This window comes from Nanorana parkeri, unplaced genomic scaffold (assembly GCF_000935625.1).
Source record: "Nanorana parkeri isolate BGI_ZX_2015 unplaced genomic scaffold, ASM93562v1 scaffold1226, whole genome shotgun sequence".
Classification (NCBI taxonomy): domain Eukaryota; kingdom Metazoa; phylum Chordata; class Amphibia; order Anura; family Dicroglossidae; genus Nanorana; species Nanorana parkeri.
This window is the reverse complement of record NW_017307494.1, coordinates 272,090-289,069: the sequence shown is the minus strand read 5'-3', so window position 1 is coordinate 289,069 and position 16,980 is coordinate 272,090. Positions and strand designations below refer to the sequence as shown.

The 16,980-nt window shown below is 41.4% G+C and overlaps 2 protein-coding genes across 3 annotated transcripts in view; one reads left to right on the top strand and one right to left on the bottom strand.

Moving 5' to 3' along the window:
• Nucleotides 1–201: 201 nt before the first annotated feature.
• LOC108797108 (phospholipase A2 homolog otoconin-22-like) lies at nucleotides 202–4,304 on the top strand. The gene is made up of 4 exons (XM_018568678.1): nucleotides 202–244; nucleotides 1,290–1,434; nucleotides 2,585–2,694; nucleotides 4,105–4,304. Exons 1-4 carry the CDS (start codon nucleotides 205–207, stop codon nucleotides 4,251–4,253), a joined length of 444 nt encoding a protein of 147 aa, XP_018424180.1. The 5' UTR covers nucleotides 202–204; the 3' UTR covers nucleotides 4,254–4,304.
• A 5,105-nt stretch (nucleotides 4,305–9,409) lies between these two features.
• Nucleotides 9,410–16,980, bottom strand: part of ACAP3 (ArfGAP with coiled-coil, ankyrin repeat and PH domains 3) — a 160,452-nt gene continuing 152,881 nt past the window's right edge. For both annotated transcript variants that reach the window (XM_018568682.1, XM_018568683.1), the window contains one exon: nucleotides 9,410–9,624. In XM_018568682.1, the coding sequence (XP_018424184.1) occupies nucleotides 9,518–9,624 (107 nt within the window). In that variant the 3' untranslated portion in view covers nucleotides 9,410–9,517. The remainder of the gene's footprint in view (nucleotides 9,625–16,980) is intronic.

The window sequence follows — 16,980 nt, the reverse complement described above, 5'->3', positions numbered from 1 at the left end:
GCAGTTTCACCGCTGATGTCCCTGAATTCGCAGGCAGCAATATTAACAAACACAGTGTTTTTCTGTCTTTACCTACTAATTTTCAGTGAAGCTGCAGGGTGTCATTACAATGATTGAAAGGAGGGATATACTGGTGATCGGTATATATAAGGGACACACAAGCTGCAGTGTATCAGTTCCTGAGACCAACAAAGAGAACCCAAGATGACCAGGTGTCTTGTTCTGGGACTGGCAGTGACATGCAGTAAGAATCCATGCAATTTTCTTATTTTATCTGTTGCACCAAAAGTTTTTCTTCTCACATGCTACATAGGGAGAGGTCAGTTTGGTTCTTCATATTCTGTTTTTGATAATTAGTTAAAAGCTACTAAACATATTTCACCAGTTTATTAGATTCCAGCATCCTGCGAAGTCCCTACCAGAAGGGTTTTCCACCAATACTTCACCTGCTATGCCAGTTGAGTGTGGTTCTTTACAGACCAATTTAGTGTTAAGGGAGAGGTAAAATTCACTGTGTGGGCAACTTTTTTTTATTTGTCCATGTCTCTCCTGTAACGGCTCTTCTAAGGTCTGCTCAAGTTGAGAGGTGGGAACCCAGAGGATGTACTGTGTCTGGAAGAAGTGACCTTCTATCTTTTGTGGACACATGTCCTTCTCTGATTGGCATGGAAAGGAAGGGTTGTCAGCAGGGATAATGCCAATAGCCCTCCCCTCAGTGTATGTCACAATGCCACTATACGAGGTGACAGCACTCTTGTAAAATAACTGCAGCAGAAATAGCGTTGCCACCCTTGTAGGAGGAAGGAGGGCCAGTGGTAGGATAGCCAAGTATTTAAATATGTTCATCTATTTTATTTATAGTGCAGTATGCATTCATTTGTAAATAGTGGTTGCAATGAATTTGTTTTTCTAATTTTGGTATAATTGTAGAACCTTATTAACCCTTACAGTGGGGCTACCCCCGCACTGCAAGGGTTGACTATTTGTTTTAGTCTAGGTTAAAAAAAAAAGTTATACTCACCTGATCCTCAGAGCCTCTGAGCCAGACTGGTCCCTGGAGCCTCTCTTCCCCTGAGGTGCAGTGGTCTAAGGTCCAGTAAATGATCATGTTCCATAGTTGCCAACCATTCCAGGAAGAATTTAGAGGGCACTTGCCTGCTACAGTAAAAAATGGAGGCGTTCACGGCCTTCTGCCTGATAGGACATTCTGGAGGACATGGGGGACACCTGTGTCAGCCTATGTATGTGCATGTATGGTTTTCTATTGTAAATCTCTCTTTATTTTGCAGTCATTGCCTTAGTCACTAGCACCCCAGCACAATTCGATGAAATGATTAAAGTGACCACCATCATTTATGGCCTAGCTAACTTCACTGATTATGGCTGCCACTGTGGAGCCAACACTGGAGGAAGACCCGTGGATGCCATTGACTGGTAATTCTCTTATATTTCTGGATCAATCAATCTGTTATGTGGCATATTTGTGAAAACTGGACAACAGAAAAATGTCCAGAAAATGAGGTCACAAATTGGCCAACCATATTCCTTGTTTAATTTGATCAGTAAGTAAAAAATGAAACCTAATTGGTGGTTATGGGCAAGTTTTACATTCTTTTGGAAAATTTTTGTTTTTTCCACCCAGTTTTTTTAAATTATGCCCCCCATAAGATTTGTACAGATCGTTGTAATCTGTATTCATTGTTAACTGAGTTAGATCATTCCTAAAGGGTCAGTCCACCAAACAAGATATTTTATTTAAAGACAGAACCAGGTTAGCTGGGTCATTCTTTGTTTTCCTACATGTCTTTGATACACTAGCAAAGAGATCTCCTACTGTAATTCCTGACTTTGTTCCAGTCCACCCTGATGTTCTAAGTGGTTCTTTCCACCTTTCTGTGTTCCATCTCCACGTTATATTTTTTTTTATATATATAAAAATAACATTCCAAGAGGGAGGATGCAACTTCCACTCAATGACCACAGCTGGTGCGCAGACACAGGAACCCAAGGGCAGAGACTTTACTGATGGCTTAAAACAATGAAAAAGTAGCCAGTTGATTAAAGTGACACTAAACTCAGGGGTTAAATTGCTTTCCAGTACCCTAATGCTTAACAAAAATGTATCTTATTTGTGTATCACGCGGCTGTAGATCCTCAAATCATCTCTGAATTCATGCCGACTCTGTCCTTCCTTCTGGAGGGGGGCTACTTTTGTTCCCCATGGTACCTGTGAGTGTTGTAAAGTAGCTTTCATTCCAAGCGTGCTCCTGTGGTGGACTACAATCTCATGTTTAGTTAGCTAATTTGTATTAAGATTGTAGTCCATTCCGGGAGTAAGCTTGGAGCGGTGGTTACTTTGATCCAAGTCAATAAACTTCTGCAAGTTCATTGTCAGTTATTACAGTGGTGTCAGTAACATATCCTGTGTGCAGTAGATGTCACAGTGTTTTGGTAAGTGGGCATTTCGGCACACTGATCTGTTCTGATAGACAATTACAATGATTCTTCCTGGCATGTATTAGCTCAATGTAGACATGAGCAGAGATTACTTTCCTCACTTGTGTATTAAACTTGTACTTTCCAGGTGCTGCCATGAACAGGCCTGCTGCCACAACGAGGCTGAAATGAGAGGATGCAACCCTCTGACGCAGACATATCTCTTCTATACCGAAGAACAGCAGAAGGTTAAATGCAGTAAGTGTCCAGACAGATGCAAGGGCATCACTCTATAGCAGCCCTTCTCAACTAGGGTGCTGGGACACAGTGGGGTGCCTTCTGATTTATTTAGGGGTGCCTCAGAATTTTCATACAGCATCATGCCTTACCATGGTACAGGCAACCCAGGCACCAGCATTTTGAAAAGGATTGATGCTAATCCAGGGAGGGTGGGATCCATTCAAAAAAGGATGGAAGATCACCTCTGTCCAGACCTGCTTTGCCCCCTGCCCTCTGCCATGCTGCTGCAGCAGTAAATCCTGGTGTTGCATTAGGTACTGCCTTAAAATCCATATCAGACCCCTATTTTGGATAAAGGTCTGATATGGATTTTACATTTTTCACATTTTAGACTGGGGTGCCTTAAGATTTTGCATACTCTTAAAGGGAGCCATGACCGAAATAAAGGTTGAGAAACGCTGCTTTATAGTGCTGGTCATACTCTAGCAATTTCAATCAGCATTCAATCGCAGCAACAATAATGTACATAGAGTTTATATATTCATATTGAATTGAAATGGTCAGAAGTCAGAAACGGCTTAGCTGCCTGAAGATTTCTTCAGCCTTTTAACCACGGACAATCGGAATGCTGGTAGAATGCTGGAATAGGTCCTGGACCAGGTCACATTGCTTAAAGTAGAGTATTTGCTATTTTAGAGGTAGCTTCTGAAATTGTTAACTGTGCCTAAGCAGTGCCCTAAACAAATGTACTGTTTTTCTGAAATTCCTCCTGAAAAAAGCAGAACACTCCCCACCATGTGAATGTGTCTAAAGCCTCATAGCTGTCATATCTGCAGTGTGTGATCTCAGGCAATGCTGCCTTTGACTGCTAGTCCTAGGCTTTCCATACACTGTTCGAGGACAATCAGCTACAGCCACTGTTCGAGTATTCTGACAGTTGTGGGTGCCAGCAGTTAGAATACAATAGTCTGGAATCAAGTTTTCAGCCTGCGTTAGGTGTACTGTATGGCCAACTTTTAGCAGATGTGCAGAGAGATTTGGTGATGTCACTACTGGGGTGCTCACTGTTCTCCTTGCTGGAGGCTCTAACATGAGGAAGCAAAACCCTGGCTCTACCAAGATGGCTGCATCCACACAGAGACACAGTGCAGTAAAAGACATGGTAAGTCAGCAATAGGCAAAGATGAGCTGCAGAGAGATCACAGCACAATACTGTTGACTAGTCCTTTGCCATCTACCTGTATTATTTTTTGGGAACAACTTCCCAAGCGTATGAGCTGTGTAATTAGCCTTTTGCCCGGGGTTCGGTGGGACTGCTTCAATAGCACACCATGATAACTGATCACTGTTCACAAGTTCAGTCTTCTGTAAACCTTTCCACCATACTATGGTCAGCATGTTTTTATGTTTCTATATTTTTGTCCCCAGTGAAAGCTCGTGATCGCTGCGAGAAGCTGGTCTGTGAGTGTGACGAAAAGGCTGCAAATTGTTTCCGGAAGGAGCTGGAGGATTATAACGTATATTTCCGAAACTTCACAGCCCTTGGAGTGTGCCGAGGACCCAGGCCTTTCTGCTAGTGAAAACACAGACTCCTCCTGACTTGTAGAAATTAGGGCATATAGCTTGCTTAGTAGACATAGCTATTGTATTAATCCACAGATCGGAAAGGAAACAAAATTGGGTATTTAGTCCATGGGCTTTATATTATAGCATGTTGCAAAGAGCAGTCAGCTATAATGGACTCTTCATCAACAGTCACTCATTGCTGATCATATGCCAAATGCTTACCATGATGACTCTGATACATGATGATGCTCAGTTGAATTCTATCACACTTAATAAACACCAAACCATAAGAACCAACAGACATTGTCTTGCAAAAGTACAGTGTAATTTGTCGAAAGAAAGAGAATTCTTATTGGTTACTGCTCTTTGCACATAGGAAATAAGGCTTTGATATAGACTATTATGCAGCTTCAACACTAAACTGTTGTATGAATGCATTATAATTGTTCCACTGAGATTGTGGTCTGCACTGCAAAAGCAGCAGCGGCAGATACAATCTGAACAGATCAGTATTTCCAGCAGTAAAGGGCACCTGTCATCAGCTACCAATGCCGATCTCCTAAAACTGGTAGTTGGTGTCTCTGCTAGTATTTTCTGTGCTAGTGACATGGTGCAAGTACACTACCAGTGAAGTAAGAACTCACAATCTATATATCTCTTCAGAATCAACAGCTTGAAAAGTGTAGAAGCCACAGGATTAGCATGGCAACCAAAATCTAGCATTATTAGAAGGTCAGTGATAGTGACCTACATACTTTTTGTCTGTTAAGTGCTGTAGAAACACTGTTCACATTCCATCAACTGGGGATCAATAGTGTGTGTCTTGTGATTCTTCTCACAGTGATTGTAATAGCTTAGGCTCTAGCGTGGGTTTATATTAAACTTTTAACTTAAATTGGCTAAATATATTCCAGGTGCATTGAAACAAAAAGTTGTAGTTTGTTTTCTTTGGAAAGCAGCAACAGCCTGTTGAAAAGTCTGTCCCCTACCAGAATGCTGCACAGAAGGATCCTTGGTCTCTGTGGGGAAGCAGCAGTTTCTCTACAGAAGTCCAACAAGCCTTCTGCTGAGTCAAAGTTAGAACATTCAGCAGGGAGCCTGAGATTTGCTGATTGCGGATCTATAGGTCTGGCACAGCAGGGGGCATGTCGGACCTCTGCATAGAGACCACTACATCCAGACAAAGGGTCCTCCTATGCAGCATGTTGGTAGGGTCAGGCGTTTCCGCTTGATATGTTGCGCTGCATATAGATATAATCATTTATAAGCTGCTCTGTAGATATTTGTCTTTCATGGATTCAAACTTGTATGAAAAGCCCAGCATTACTAAATATTTTCAGGCTGCAATGAATGAATATTTGGCCCAGTTACTGTAGTTGGGAACCTCTGGTCTTATTGGAATTTGAAATAAAAGCTTAATGAAAACTTGCATGTGTGGCTAGACTTTCAGTGTTATTTATTTGGTTTCAATGTGGTCCTATTTAAAGACAGGAATATCTCTAGGCAGAGCAGGCATCTGCCTAAGGTAAGTGTCACCTACCATGGTTCCATCCCTGGTCATTAACATGGGTATTTTTAATAATGTATGCCCTAAGCCTTCGCACCTCTTCCTTTATCTGAAAGGCTTACCTAAAGATGAGAAAAGATGTAAGGCATACAATCTGATTGGCCTATGGATTGTAACCCTTGATGCATCAATATTGTACTTTTCACTTTCTTATCAAATATAGCTATATGTACACTATAAGGCCAAACATTTGTGGACACCTGGCCATCACACCTAGTTAAACTTGTTGGATATCCCAGTCCAAAACTGTTAATATGGAGTTGACCCGCTTTGTGGCTATAATAACCTCCAATCCTCTGGGAAGGCTTTCAATCAGATTTTGGATTGTGTTTGTGAGAATTTGTGCCCATTCAGCAAAAAAAAGCATTAGTAAGGTGAGGTACTGATATTGAACAATGACTTGGTTTGTAATCCCTTTTCCAAGTTCATCCCAAAGAGGTTCAGTAGGGTTGAGGTCAGGGCTCTGTACAGGTCACTCAAATTCCCGCACACCGAACTCATTAGACCACATCTTTACGGACCTGGTTTTGTACACAGGGGCACAGTCATGTTGGAGTAGAAAAGGACCCCAAACTGTTGGCAAAAAGTTGGAAGCACACAATTGTCTAGGTTTATGTCCACATGCATTTGGCCATATAGTGCATTTATCAAAAAAATCAAAATAAAAAAAGATATAAAAACCGCAGCAATTGTTTATAATATACAGTTCTTTAGAAAACTAAATGTCGACCGGTTAGGGTTTAGATGTACTTTATTTTTTATTTAAATGATTTGAAATGCATATAAAATCTCCCTCTTCCCTGCTTGATGGGCATCCCATTTCAAAGCAATTAATATGGTGCTGGCCCATCCTTTAAAGCTATAACAGCCTCCATGCTTCTGAGAAGGCTTTCTACAAGATTATGGAGTGTATCTGTGGGATTTGTGCCCATTCAGCCAAAGAGTATGTGTAAGGTTGGATGAGAAGACCTGGCTTGCAAAACGCATTCCAATTCATCTCAAAGGTGTTTAGTAGAATTGAGATTAGAGGTCTGTGCAGCCCACTTGAGTTCCTCCCTACCAAACTCTTCAAACTATGGGCCAGATAAACTATTGTTGGTGCACCATATATTTGGTACACAAAAACCTACTTTTTAAATTCACAAACAGTTCAATTTGAAGGGTTTTGAAAAAATAAAAAAGATGCAACTAGCGCACCAATTATAAAAAATCCTAAATATGACACAATCTGCGCCAAATAAATTACAGTTTAGAGAATTAGTCTGTCAATATCTGGCACAATAGAGGTATGCAGGTGAGCACCAAGAGGATGATGGCGCAAGACAGTTACTCATTCCACCATGAGCCTTATACACTATATTCGCTGTGACATAGTATATTAGACATGCAATCTGCCAAAATAAGATGTCAGGTGCGCTAATTCGCATTCCTCAACAAGCAACAATCTTAGGTTATCTGGCCCTATGTCTTTATGGACCTGAAAACAGGTCCATAAAGACATACTACTCCCTCTCTCTCCCTACACAGATGAATACTTACTCAGTTCCAACAGGCCCTGCCTCCATTGATTGTTTACATTCTGTGGTGGATGTCTCCTTCTCTTGACCACACCTGAGCAATACATATCTTTTGACTTCCATGGGGCTCGGAGACGGAAGTAGATGAGCCCTGTAGAAGTAAATGGGCAAGCACGGCCAGGAGAAGGAGACATCCACCACAGAATGTAAACAAACAGCAGAGGCCAAGCCTGTAGAAACTCGGTAAGTATTCATCTGTGCAGGAGTCGGGAGTGGTGATGTCACCTTAAAGGGGTCTGAAGGATAAGCGCACGTTGTTTTAAAGGGCACTTATCCTTTAAGGGCTAGCCTACCTGGTTTACAGACCTCAAATGCTCATGTACACAAACCCCAAATCTATGTAACTAAGCCGGACTAGTTATGCTGCAGATTTGTCACACAGTATGTTTATGTAAAGAACCACTGTGATGTACGAAGTGCAGCAATCAGTCCATATCATTTCTCTCTGCAGTACCATATCATTTCTCTCTGCACTGACTCATTCATTGACTAAGGCACCGTGCCGTAATGATTGTTTGCATATGATTTCATTGCATCATTGCATACTGCTGTGCTTATTTGGTGAAGGGAAGAACCACCTGGTCAAATGGGCTGGTGATGTTTGCATCAGCTTTCTAGTAACAAAACAATTTGCTGTACAACTTGCAAAGGTGCGTCATTCTGCTGGCAGAGAACAGATCGTTTGCTTTCATAAAGGGATATTTAACTCCAAGCTGCTCTATAGAAGCTGTTCACTACATAAAAACAGGTGCATGAACATTAAGAAAAGTCCATGAATGGGGAGATAGCTCACGTCTTATCTGAAGAATATAATTTAAGGATTTCTTGCAGAATGCACCTGTGTGCTTAATAGCCACCTAGATGTAATGGATCAATAACACAGTAACCAAATGATAACCAGTCTATGTTTCTTATATTCATTAGATTCCCTTAAACTTCACAGCATAAAAGGTATATCAATGGTAGTGGTAGTTCCATCAAGACGAATCTGCTTCCACAGAGTCCAACTCCTACTTGTGGTAAAACTTAATTCTTCAGGCTCACCCGAACGATTATTCTTTATGGCGAACCTGCTTTTTCTGATATATATTATCCCACAGCTCTTCTCTAGACCAGCCAGAGAAACAATAGGATGCAAGTTAATAAAAATCCATTATAGTAAAAAAAAAATCCAAAAAACAGATGTCCAGCTTGTAAGGTGGGTACAATGTAGACACCAATTTGGGGGACATAAGACTGAGAGTAAAAGGTCCATTCGTGCAACCTCATTGTGATTCAGACTTGTGAAACCCCGTCAGCGCTCTGTCACTAACCTACATTGACAGCCAACCTTTGCACTGGAAGTTTACAACCAAATGGACAGTCAAAAGGGATATATATTAGCTGATTGGTTGCTATGCTTCCAGTGATGTAGGAGCGATCAGCTGATTATTGCTAACATTGTTCTGAAAATGCTAAGTGGCTGAAAGTCATGCCAATCCTCTTCAGTACTTTTAGGGTAACTGCAGCCAGGGAAGCCTGAAGTCCTTATTTGCATACTTGTTCCAGATTAGTAATTCAGTAAATATTGCAGCCATTAGATCAGCATGAGAGCCAGGAAACTCGTATTTTGAGAGTGAATAGTCAGCAATGGCAGACTCCATAAATTTCTCAGGACGGGTTTCCTATCAAGGCATTTTCAGAAGAACACCTTTTGCTGACTAATTTGGACCCTAGTGACATAGAAAAGTTGCCAACATTTGCTGCCCCATCATTTTTAGAAAACTAGGAGCTCTCTGTTAATATACAGAGAGTTCCAGATTTGAGGGTTGTTTTCTTCAGGTAATTCCAAAACATGGACTGGTGCCAATGAATTTTCTTTATGTGTAGTGATGTGATCATAATTCTCAATAAGAAAATGATTCCCACAAAGCATGGAAGGAATTTAAATTCATAAACAATAGAAGCCACTTCTAAATGTCATCAAGTTCTATCACTTTAAGGGTTTATGTGGTCGACAAACCGAAGTTAGAGAACCTATTCCTTCTCCATTGAGTGGTTTATTAAGTCGATTCCAAGTCTTGTAGAACTGGAGTACTCCAGCCTTTATACAAATCCACCAGTTCTGTCCAATAAGTCTTCCCTGAATCCATTATCGACAAGATTGGCTGAAGTGAACACTTCGCCGGCTCAGCTTCTCGGGGTTGTTGGATGCCATGTGTGAAAATTCACGGAAAATATCCAAATAAGTGGTGTCACCTGCAACGTAATGAGTGAAAATAAAAAAAAATGGCCAAGTAAAAAATTAGACTAGAACTGCCTTATTGAGAATGTCTCTATTGTTTGCAAAGCTAAAACCTTCACACTGCTTTAGGTAACATAAACAGGATTATCCACAAATGGGTGAAGAGTTTGGAGAAGGCAGGAGAAGTGAACAATCTAGGACAACATAGCTGAACTGAAAAGTGAGCTGAATTGGAGAATTTTTCCAAGTGAGCTATGTTGTCCTAGATTGTTCACTTCTCCTGCCTTCTCCAAACTCTTCACCCTTTATTGAATGCCCTTGCAAGTGTTTTGAGGTTGAAAGCTCAGCTTAGAAAGTAATATATATCCATGCAGCTTGTTCTTCAGAGAGATGAAGCGAAGAGATAAGTGTTAGAATTCTAAGAAGAATGGGACCTACACATGCACATCCATTCTGTTAACATGTTCTGGATCTGTAGTAGGACCTCCATCCCGCTGAATCTGAAACAGCTACTTGGTGATCATCCCAGGATGTGTCTGTACAAGATGCCCGAACCTTTCCAGCTGGCACCTCTAACTTCAAAGGATCAAAGGGGTTGATTTACAAAAAGCAAATAGGCTGTTCACTTAGCAAAGTCAATTTTCACTTGGCAAGAGAATATAGTACTTAGCTTAGTGAATGAGTGAAAACCCTGCTGACATCCATCATCCAATCATGTGCAAGCAAAAATACTTTTAATTGCACGTGCTTGGGTATTCTTTGCAAAGTGAATTTTTGCCACATTCACTAAGCAAAGTGGAAATTCAACCCCAGTATCTTTGCTTTCATGGTCTGCAATGCTCTATACCATATCACTGGAAAAAAAAGCCCAGCGGTGCATTGGAGAAACCACATTTCTGTCTTTTATATGAAAATCATTCTGTAATGGCCTATAGCCTATGATCCTAGATGGAGACAGAAACACAGACTGACTGGTAAACTATACGTCCTTCTCAAAAACCCAGCAATGGACCTGTGCAGTGTCTACAAGATTGACCCAATTATCATTCTCAATCTTTCCAATGTGTGGGAGAGATCCTGTAGTAGTTAAAGTGAATGTAAACCCAAGGACATGACAGTGTGGCATTTCACCGGGTCTGATTCCAGATGGTGGCAACACAGGAGCACAATTGAGAGCAAAGAACAGAGTGTTGCCACACTATAGAAGGCAGTGTCTACACAAGGAACTCCATGGCAGGAGATCACCAGGTAATTTTTTATAGAAAGAAATAAAAGAAAAAAATACCCAGACAGGCCACTTAGTCACAGAATTACAGTCAACTATGTCTAGTTTTGGCATCTAGGCTGCAGTGACCACTACTCAACTTTGATCATGAGGAACATATGCTTAGGTTTTTATCACAGAAGACTCCTCTGCGGGGGTACAGCCTCCCCTTGATTTGCTTTTTTGTAATGGAATAATATAGAGCAATAATAAATGTGGCTTAACTGCTCCACTGGTCAGCTTGGGGAGAATAATAGGTACATAATACCTTAATACACTCTGCATATCTCCCATAGATTTTGAATTGTCAAAACAGTGTTGGTGAGTGTTGCCCTAGATTGGTACTGATAAGTACTTTCTTTAATGCTTTTTTAGTTATACTGCACTACAATTATTTATGTTGCTTTGTGGCATCCTATGTTATATATACTTCAATTTATGAGATAATTTATGATGATAAAACACTGAAATATATACGATTTGTGTAAACAAAGGTGCTGCTTTATAGTAATGAATCTTGAGAACGGATACAGTGGTCTTGTTTCTTTAGTAGAAGTAGGAGAACGTTTTGCTGACCTTACACATTCTTTCATCCTACACTATGTGTGAAGATTCCCATGTTAGGAGATGATAGTTTGGTCTTGCTGAAATTAGAGAGATGGGATGATGTTTAGGATGTCTATGTTGTAGCACGGATCTTGGCAAACACCACCAGCAGGCCTCTGCAGAAAGAGCCTTAAGTGCCTAAAGAGCTTATTAATATAATAGACTTTGCTCTGCATGAGACACCAGATTCCCAGCAATGTACACATGCATACACACTGGTAGAATATACATGATTTAAAGCAAACTGGCACCTGGAGAAATTAAAAACCATTGCTGACCTTCTAAAAATGCTAATTGTGTGGCGGTCTATAGCTTCAATAATTTATAAGGCACTGACCAAGAACAAATTTTCTAATTCAGAAACTCAGCATGAAGAGAGAGCTTCCAATCCTCCTACTTTTTTGGGGTCATTGGTTCCGAAATTTTTGAAACCATAAAAAGTTTTTGCAAGTTTCTCCATAAGGTCTTTGTAGGCTTTGTGGTGTGTGTCCCTGCTGGAGATGAAAAGAACCTTGCAGCTACACATTTATCATACACTTCAGAAGTAGGCTAGAGATTACGGTAGGCAACACAGCCAAGCAGAAGGATTTTGTAAGAAGAGGAAGAATAGAGTGTGCTGAGCAAGTGTTAATAAAGCAAGACAAGACAAGGCAATAAGGAGGTAAGCAGATCAGAATAAGAGTTGGAGTATAATTTTATTAACAGTGCTTATAAGAAGGAGTAAAAACATCAGGGTTGCGTGAATGTGCGTGTTCTATAGCATCTATATCAACACACACCAAACACCTTTGCATTAAATTCTAAACTCATTGTTCCCAAGGGCCCCAGAACCTTATCATTTTTGCCCAGGGTCTATTCATTGAGTTCCAAAGAAGCCCTCTCCTGAAACAATGAGCTGAAATAAGTACAGAGATCATGACATATAATATTCACAGAAAACATTGAAAAATTGACCAAGCAAAAATAAAGAGCACCGCCCAAGGTGCAAGCAAAAAGGTAAAATATGCATTAGCCTATATACAGCAAGAGGGGTTCCCATTGTGCAGTTATCTATAGTCATGCGTATTTAACTTCCTGACGTCAATTTGGGGGCTCTGTCTCAGGACAGGATACCATTTTCGCACGGATCAACGTCATTAGGATTTACAGGATATGTACACTTTACAGGATCATACAACTGGCGGATGGACAAAAAGATCTCAAGAAGGTTTTTTTTTTTTCTCTTAATTTTTTTACGGCATACGTGCTCCAGAACCGAAGCATCATAACCAGATGGCCAAATGCAGGACTTCATAGGTCATCTTCAATAGAAGAAACCAGTTTCTGTACACAATGCATTTTGCTTTGCTCATAAGTGCAAGCAGCTCTTGTGCTTCTGGTGGGCCTTACGCATATAGCAAGTGTCCATAGTAGGGTAAAGTCTTGGCCATCACAGTCCTTCAACAAGCTTTACAAGTGGCTGTAATTCATGCCGAGTACAAACCCGCAGCGAGACAATTAAGGTTATAAAAGTAGTCCAGATGTACACAAATGATCAAAAGGCCATACAAAATAATGAAAAATAATATAAATCTAGAAGTAAGAGTTTCACCGGGTAACTGACTAGATTCGTCTGCAATGACTAGAACAGAAAACACTTTTGTTTTATGTTTTATATAGAATTCTTATGTTTGTCATCAGCCTTTTAATTAGGGATATTACTAAGTGCACACTCTTTTTTTCAGAGTACTGAGCTACCTAAGCATGTGTATATTACTAATGAACCCAAACAGTGGGCAATACCGTCTCAAACAGGTCAAGCTAAAGAAAATAATTTTTTGTGTTAAAGCCCAACTAAACATTAAGTGTAAGTTAGCTAATTATATTCCAGTTGCAACAAAACAAAAGGTGTGCAAAGTCTTCCAAATCAGTTTTCTTTGGAAATTAGCCACAGCCTGCGTGGAAAATGCTGTCCCCTGCCAGCAAGCTAAAGGAGCCTTGCCCTCTGCGTGGAAGCAGTGATCTCTCTGCAGAGACAGACAATAATTCTGCATTCAGCAAAGCTACCGATTGAAGAGCTCTAGCTCTGTCTCAGCATTGCATCACCAGTACATTGGACCTCTGCAGACAGGCTACTGCTTCCATACAGAAAGCAGTGGCGTCACAAGGGGGGTCTAGGGGGATGCAGCCTGCACCTGGGTGACACCATTGGAGAGATGACACCAAAATGACTGACAGTCATTTTGGTTTCACCACCTCTACAAAGTCGGGCACTCGGTGATGGACCGAGAGCCCGACAGTGTCAGAAGAGAGGATGGGACCCGGGGGCATAGCTCATCCCGCCAGGTGAACGTCCTCTCCTCTCTCTGCCGGCATCCATCACTAACATTCTGTTTCTGCAGAATGCTGGTAAGGGGCATTTCTCTTCTCAGGCTGTGGCTTCTTTCTAAAGAAAATGAACTGCAAGGCTTTGAACACTTTTTGCTTTGATGCACCTGGAATGCTTGTTATAAACGAATAGGTCAATTGGGAGTGAAAATAAAAAGCTGTTGAAATTGATAAAGAGCACCAATCAAACGTTTACCTTCTTCCACTGTGATGTAGAAGCCGCTAACAGTACATGATACTCTATCATTCTCTACCCTAGGACAGGAAAGGCCCGAAAGGGGAAATCTGTGCGGTCTATAGTAATTGATTTGTTCCAGTGAGGGTTAGAAAATGGAAGAAATCATCTCATATTTTGTTACTAGCAGCACACATTCCTTTGCATCTGTTTTAGGAATTCAAGCCTAATGGGATTTGTTCTTTTCAAACTCTTGATGAGTTCAATGTATTTGAAAGCAAAACAAAATATTGATTACAGTGTTGGAATAAAAATGAATTTTTAAACTGGTACTTATTAAACTTATTTTAAACTGGTACTTATTAAAGAGAACACATTCAAAGCAAACAATCAGACTTCTGCTTCCATCCAACTACCGATATGCATATAACTGGTATATGCTGCATCAGTTAAATCTGTCCAGTTTGGTATTGTAGAAAGCAGCACAGGTCTCTGGTAACATATCTCCAGGGGAGAAGGGTATATCAGAGCACAATTCATTATGAGTTAGGTTAGCAATAGAAGAAAGCAAGAAATGGGCTTTACATGCAGAGTATGCTTATCTACTTTACAATATACACAGATAAAGGTCTGTGATCAATGCAGTACAATAATAAAAAGTGTCTTCTCAATGAAATCTTGACATTAAAGCCGACATCTGATTGGTTGTGAAATGCATCAATCTAAAATCAGTGTCTCAGGGAGAATTTGATAGAAAATGCGATTGCAGACCAGCTGCCAGATATGAACTGGACACTGTAGCAGTCAGGACTGATCCAGATGTATTCAAGGTAAAATACAAACACTTCTGACGGCAAACTTGAATCTGACTTCCAGGCAGATAAAAAAAACACCAATTCATGCTGCCATGTGTGAAAGCTGAACTCCAGGCAAAAAAGATACTTTCTAAATGTTAGAGACTTATATATCTTTACTTGAATCGTGGTGTCTTTTGTGTATTTCAGTAATCCAGCATGAAACAGCTCCTGCACTGTTCCTGTAAAACAGACTGGTCACTGCGGCTCTCTCTCCTTGTGCAGGGTGGTCTTGTCTCCGCCCCCTCCTGTAATAAAGTCCACTCTCTGCTGCTCTCTCTCTCTTTGTGCAGGGTGGTCTTGTCTCCGCCCCCTTCTGTCATTTTGTGCAGGCAGCCTGTAGTGGGTGGGACCTGCTGGGTCATAGCCGTAGACCCAGCAGCCAAAGACAAATGTATTGAAGTGAAAGTTGCTGTGCCCGGTGTGTGTTTTTAAAAGCAACTAGTGTTAGTACCTGATTTTGACTTGGCATTGGCAGTCCTCTGTACGGAAGAGTTCAGGTTGGGAGAGGAAGAAGCAGCACAAAGAGCCAATCAGTTCTGCTGCTAACAAGGAAAGCTCTGATATGAAAAAAGAGCAGAGTGACAGATGACCTCATCAATCTGCTGCTTCTCCTTCACCATCCAATCACAGGCTGGGGCAGGGACAAGACCTGACTGCATTACTAAACTGTAGTCAAGAAAAATGCAGGATGTGCATGTGTTGGGGTGCCATTTGTTTTGAATGCTACCCCAACTCACTGTTACAGCAGCAGGAAATGCACCCGAACAGCAGCATACTACAGTACATATACTTTGCGTTGCATTGTGCTGCATTACAAAAAAGTCATGTCTGACTTTAATGCATTAAGGTGTGCTAAAATGTGTTCAATTCTGAATGACATTGGGCTTGTCACCTAGAACCTTTGAAGTGTTTGGTGTGACCCTAGGATAAATAGGAACAGTGTTTTTTCTTTATTAAATTATTAAAATGTATTTACATCCTTTTTTGTACACATTTGTTTTCCATCAGGGGGGGGGAGAGGGGGGGGGGGTCTGCATCTGGTCATTGGAGACGACGACCTGCCCATGCAGCTGTACAGAAACATATCACTTCTAACTTGGCTGTGATCATCCAGCAATAGATCATTATAGCGGTGGTCTAATGCTGTAGGGAGAGGCTGGATAAAGCCTGAGCCTCTATTCTATCAGGAAGTACCGTGACTTCATCTGTAGGGAGAGGCTGGATAGAGCTACATCAGCTCTGCCTGAGCCTCTATTCTATCAGGAAGTACCGTGACTTCATCTGTAGGGAGAGGCTGGATAGAGCTACATCAGCTCTGCCTGAGCCTCTATTCTATCAGGAAGTACCGTGACTTCATCTGTAGGGAGAGGCTGGATAGAGCTACATCAGCTCTGCCTGAGCCTCTATTCTATCAGGAAGTACCGTGACTTCATCTGTAGGGAGAGGCTGGATAGAGCTACATCAGCTCTGCCTGAGCCTCTATTCTATCAGGAAGTACCGTGACTTCATCTGTAGGGAGAGGCTGGATAGAGCTACATCAGCTCTGCCTGAGCCTCTATTCTATCAGGAAGTACCGTGACTTCATCTGTAGGGAGAGGCTGGATAGAGCTACATCAGCTCTGCCTGAGCCTCTATTCTATCAGGAAGTACCGTGACTTCATCTGTAGGGAGAGGCTGGATAGAGCTACATCAGCTCTGCCTGAGCCTCTATTCTATCAGGAAGTACCGTGACTTCATCTGTAGGGAGAGGCTGGATAGAGCTACATCAGCTCTGCCTGAGCCTCTATTCTATCAGGAAGTACCGTGACTTCATCTGTAGGGAGAGGCTGGATAGAGCTACATCAGCTCTGCCTGAGCCTCTATTCTATCAGTAAGTACCATGACTTAATTTAACTTCCAATGTAAACACAGTGCAGATGCATTGTTCCACATTGTGTTGCACCTTGGGCAGTGCTCTTTATTTTTGCTTGGCCTGCTACTGGTGCTCCTACAGAAAGTTTGATAGCAGGAGCAGAAGCCCAAGAGCTGATCAATTTAGCTCCTGGGCATAGTGCCTGACCATGGCTATCACCAAAAGTCGGTTCCAGAGCCAATGCCGGTC

Bases quoted from the DNA above. Each gene is read 5' to 3' on its own strand.
- LOC108797108 (XM_018568678.1), top strand. From the start codon at position 205: ATGACCAGGTGTCTTGTTCTGGGACTGGCAGTGACATGCA. The intron at 1,435-2,584 runs GTAATTCTCTTA...TGTACTTTCCAG, and splicing joins CCCGTGGATGCCATTGACTG to GTGCTGCCATGAACAGGCCT. The intron at 2,695-4,104 runs GTAAGTGTCCAG...TTTTGTCCCCAG, and splicing joins ACAGCAGAAGGTTAAATGCA to TGAAAGCTCGTGATCGCTGC.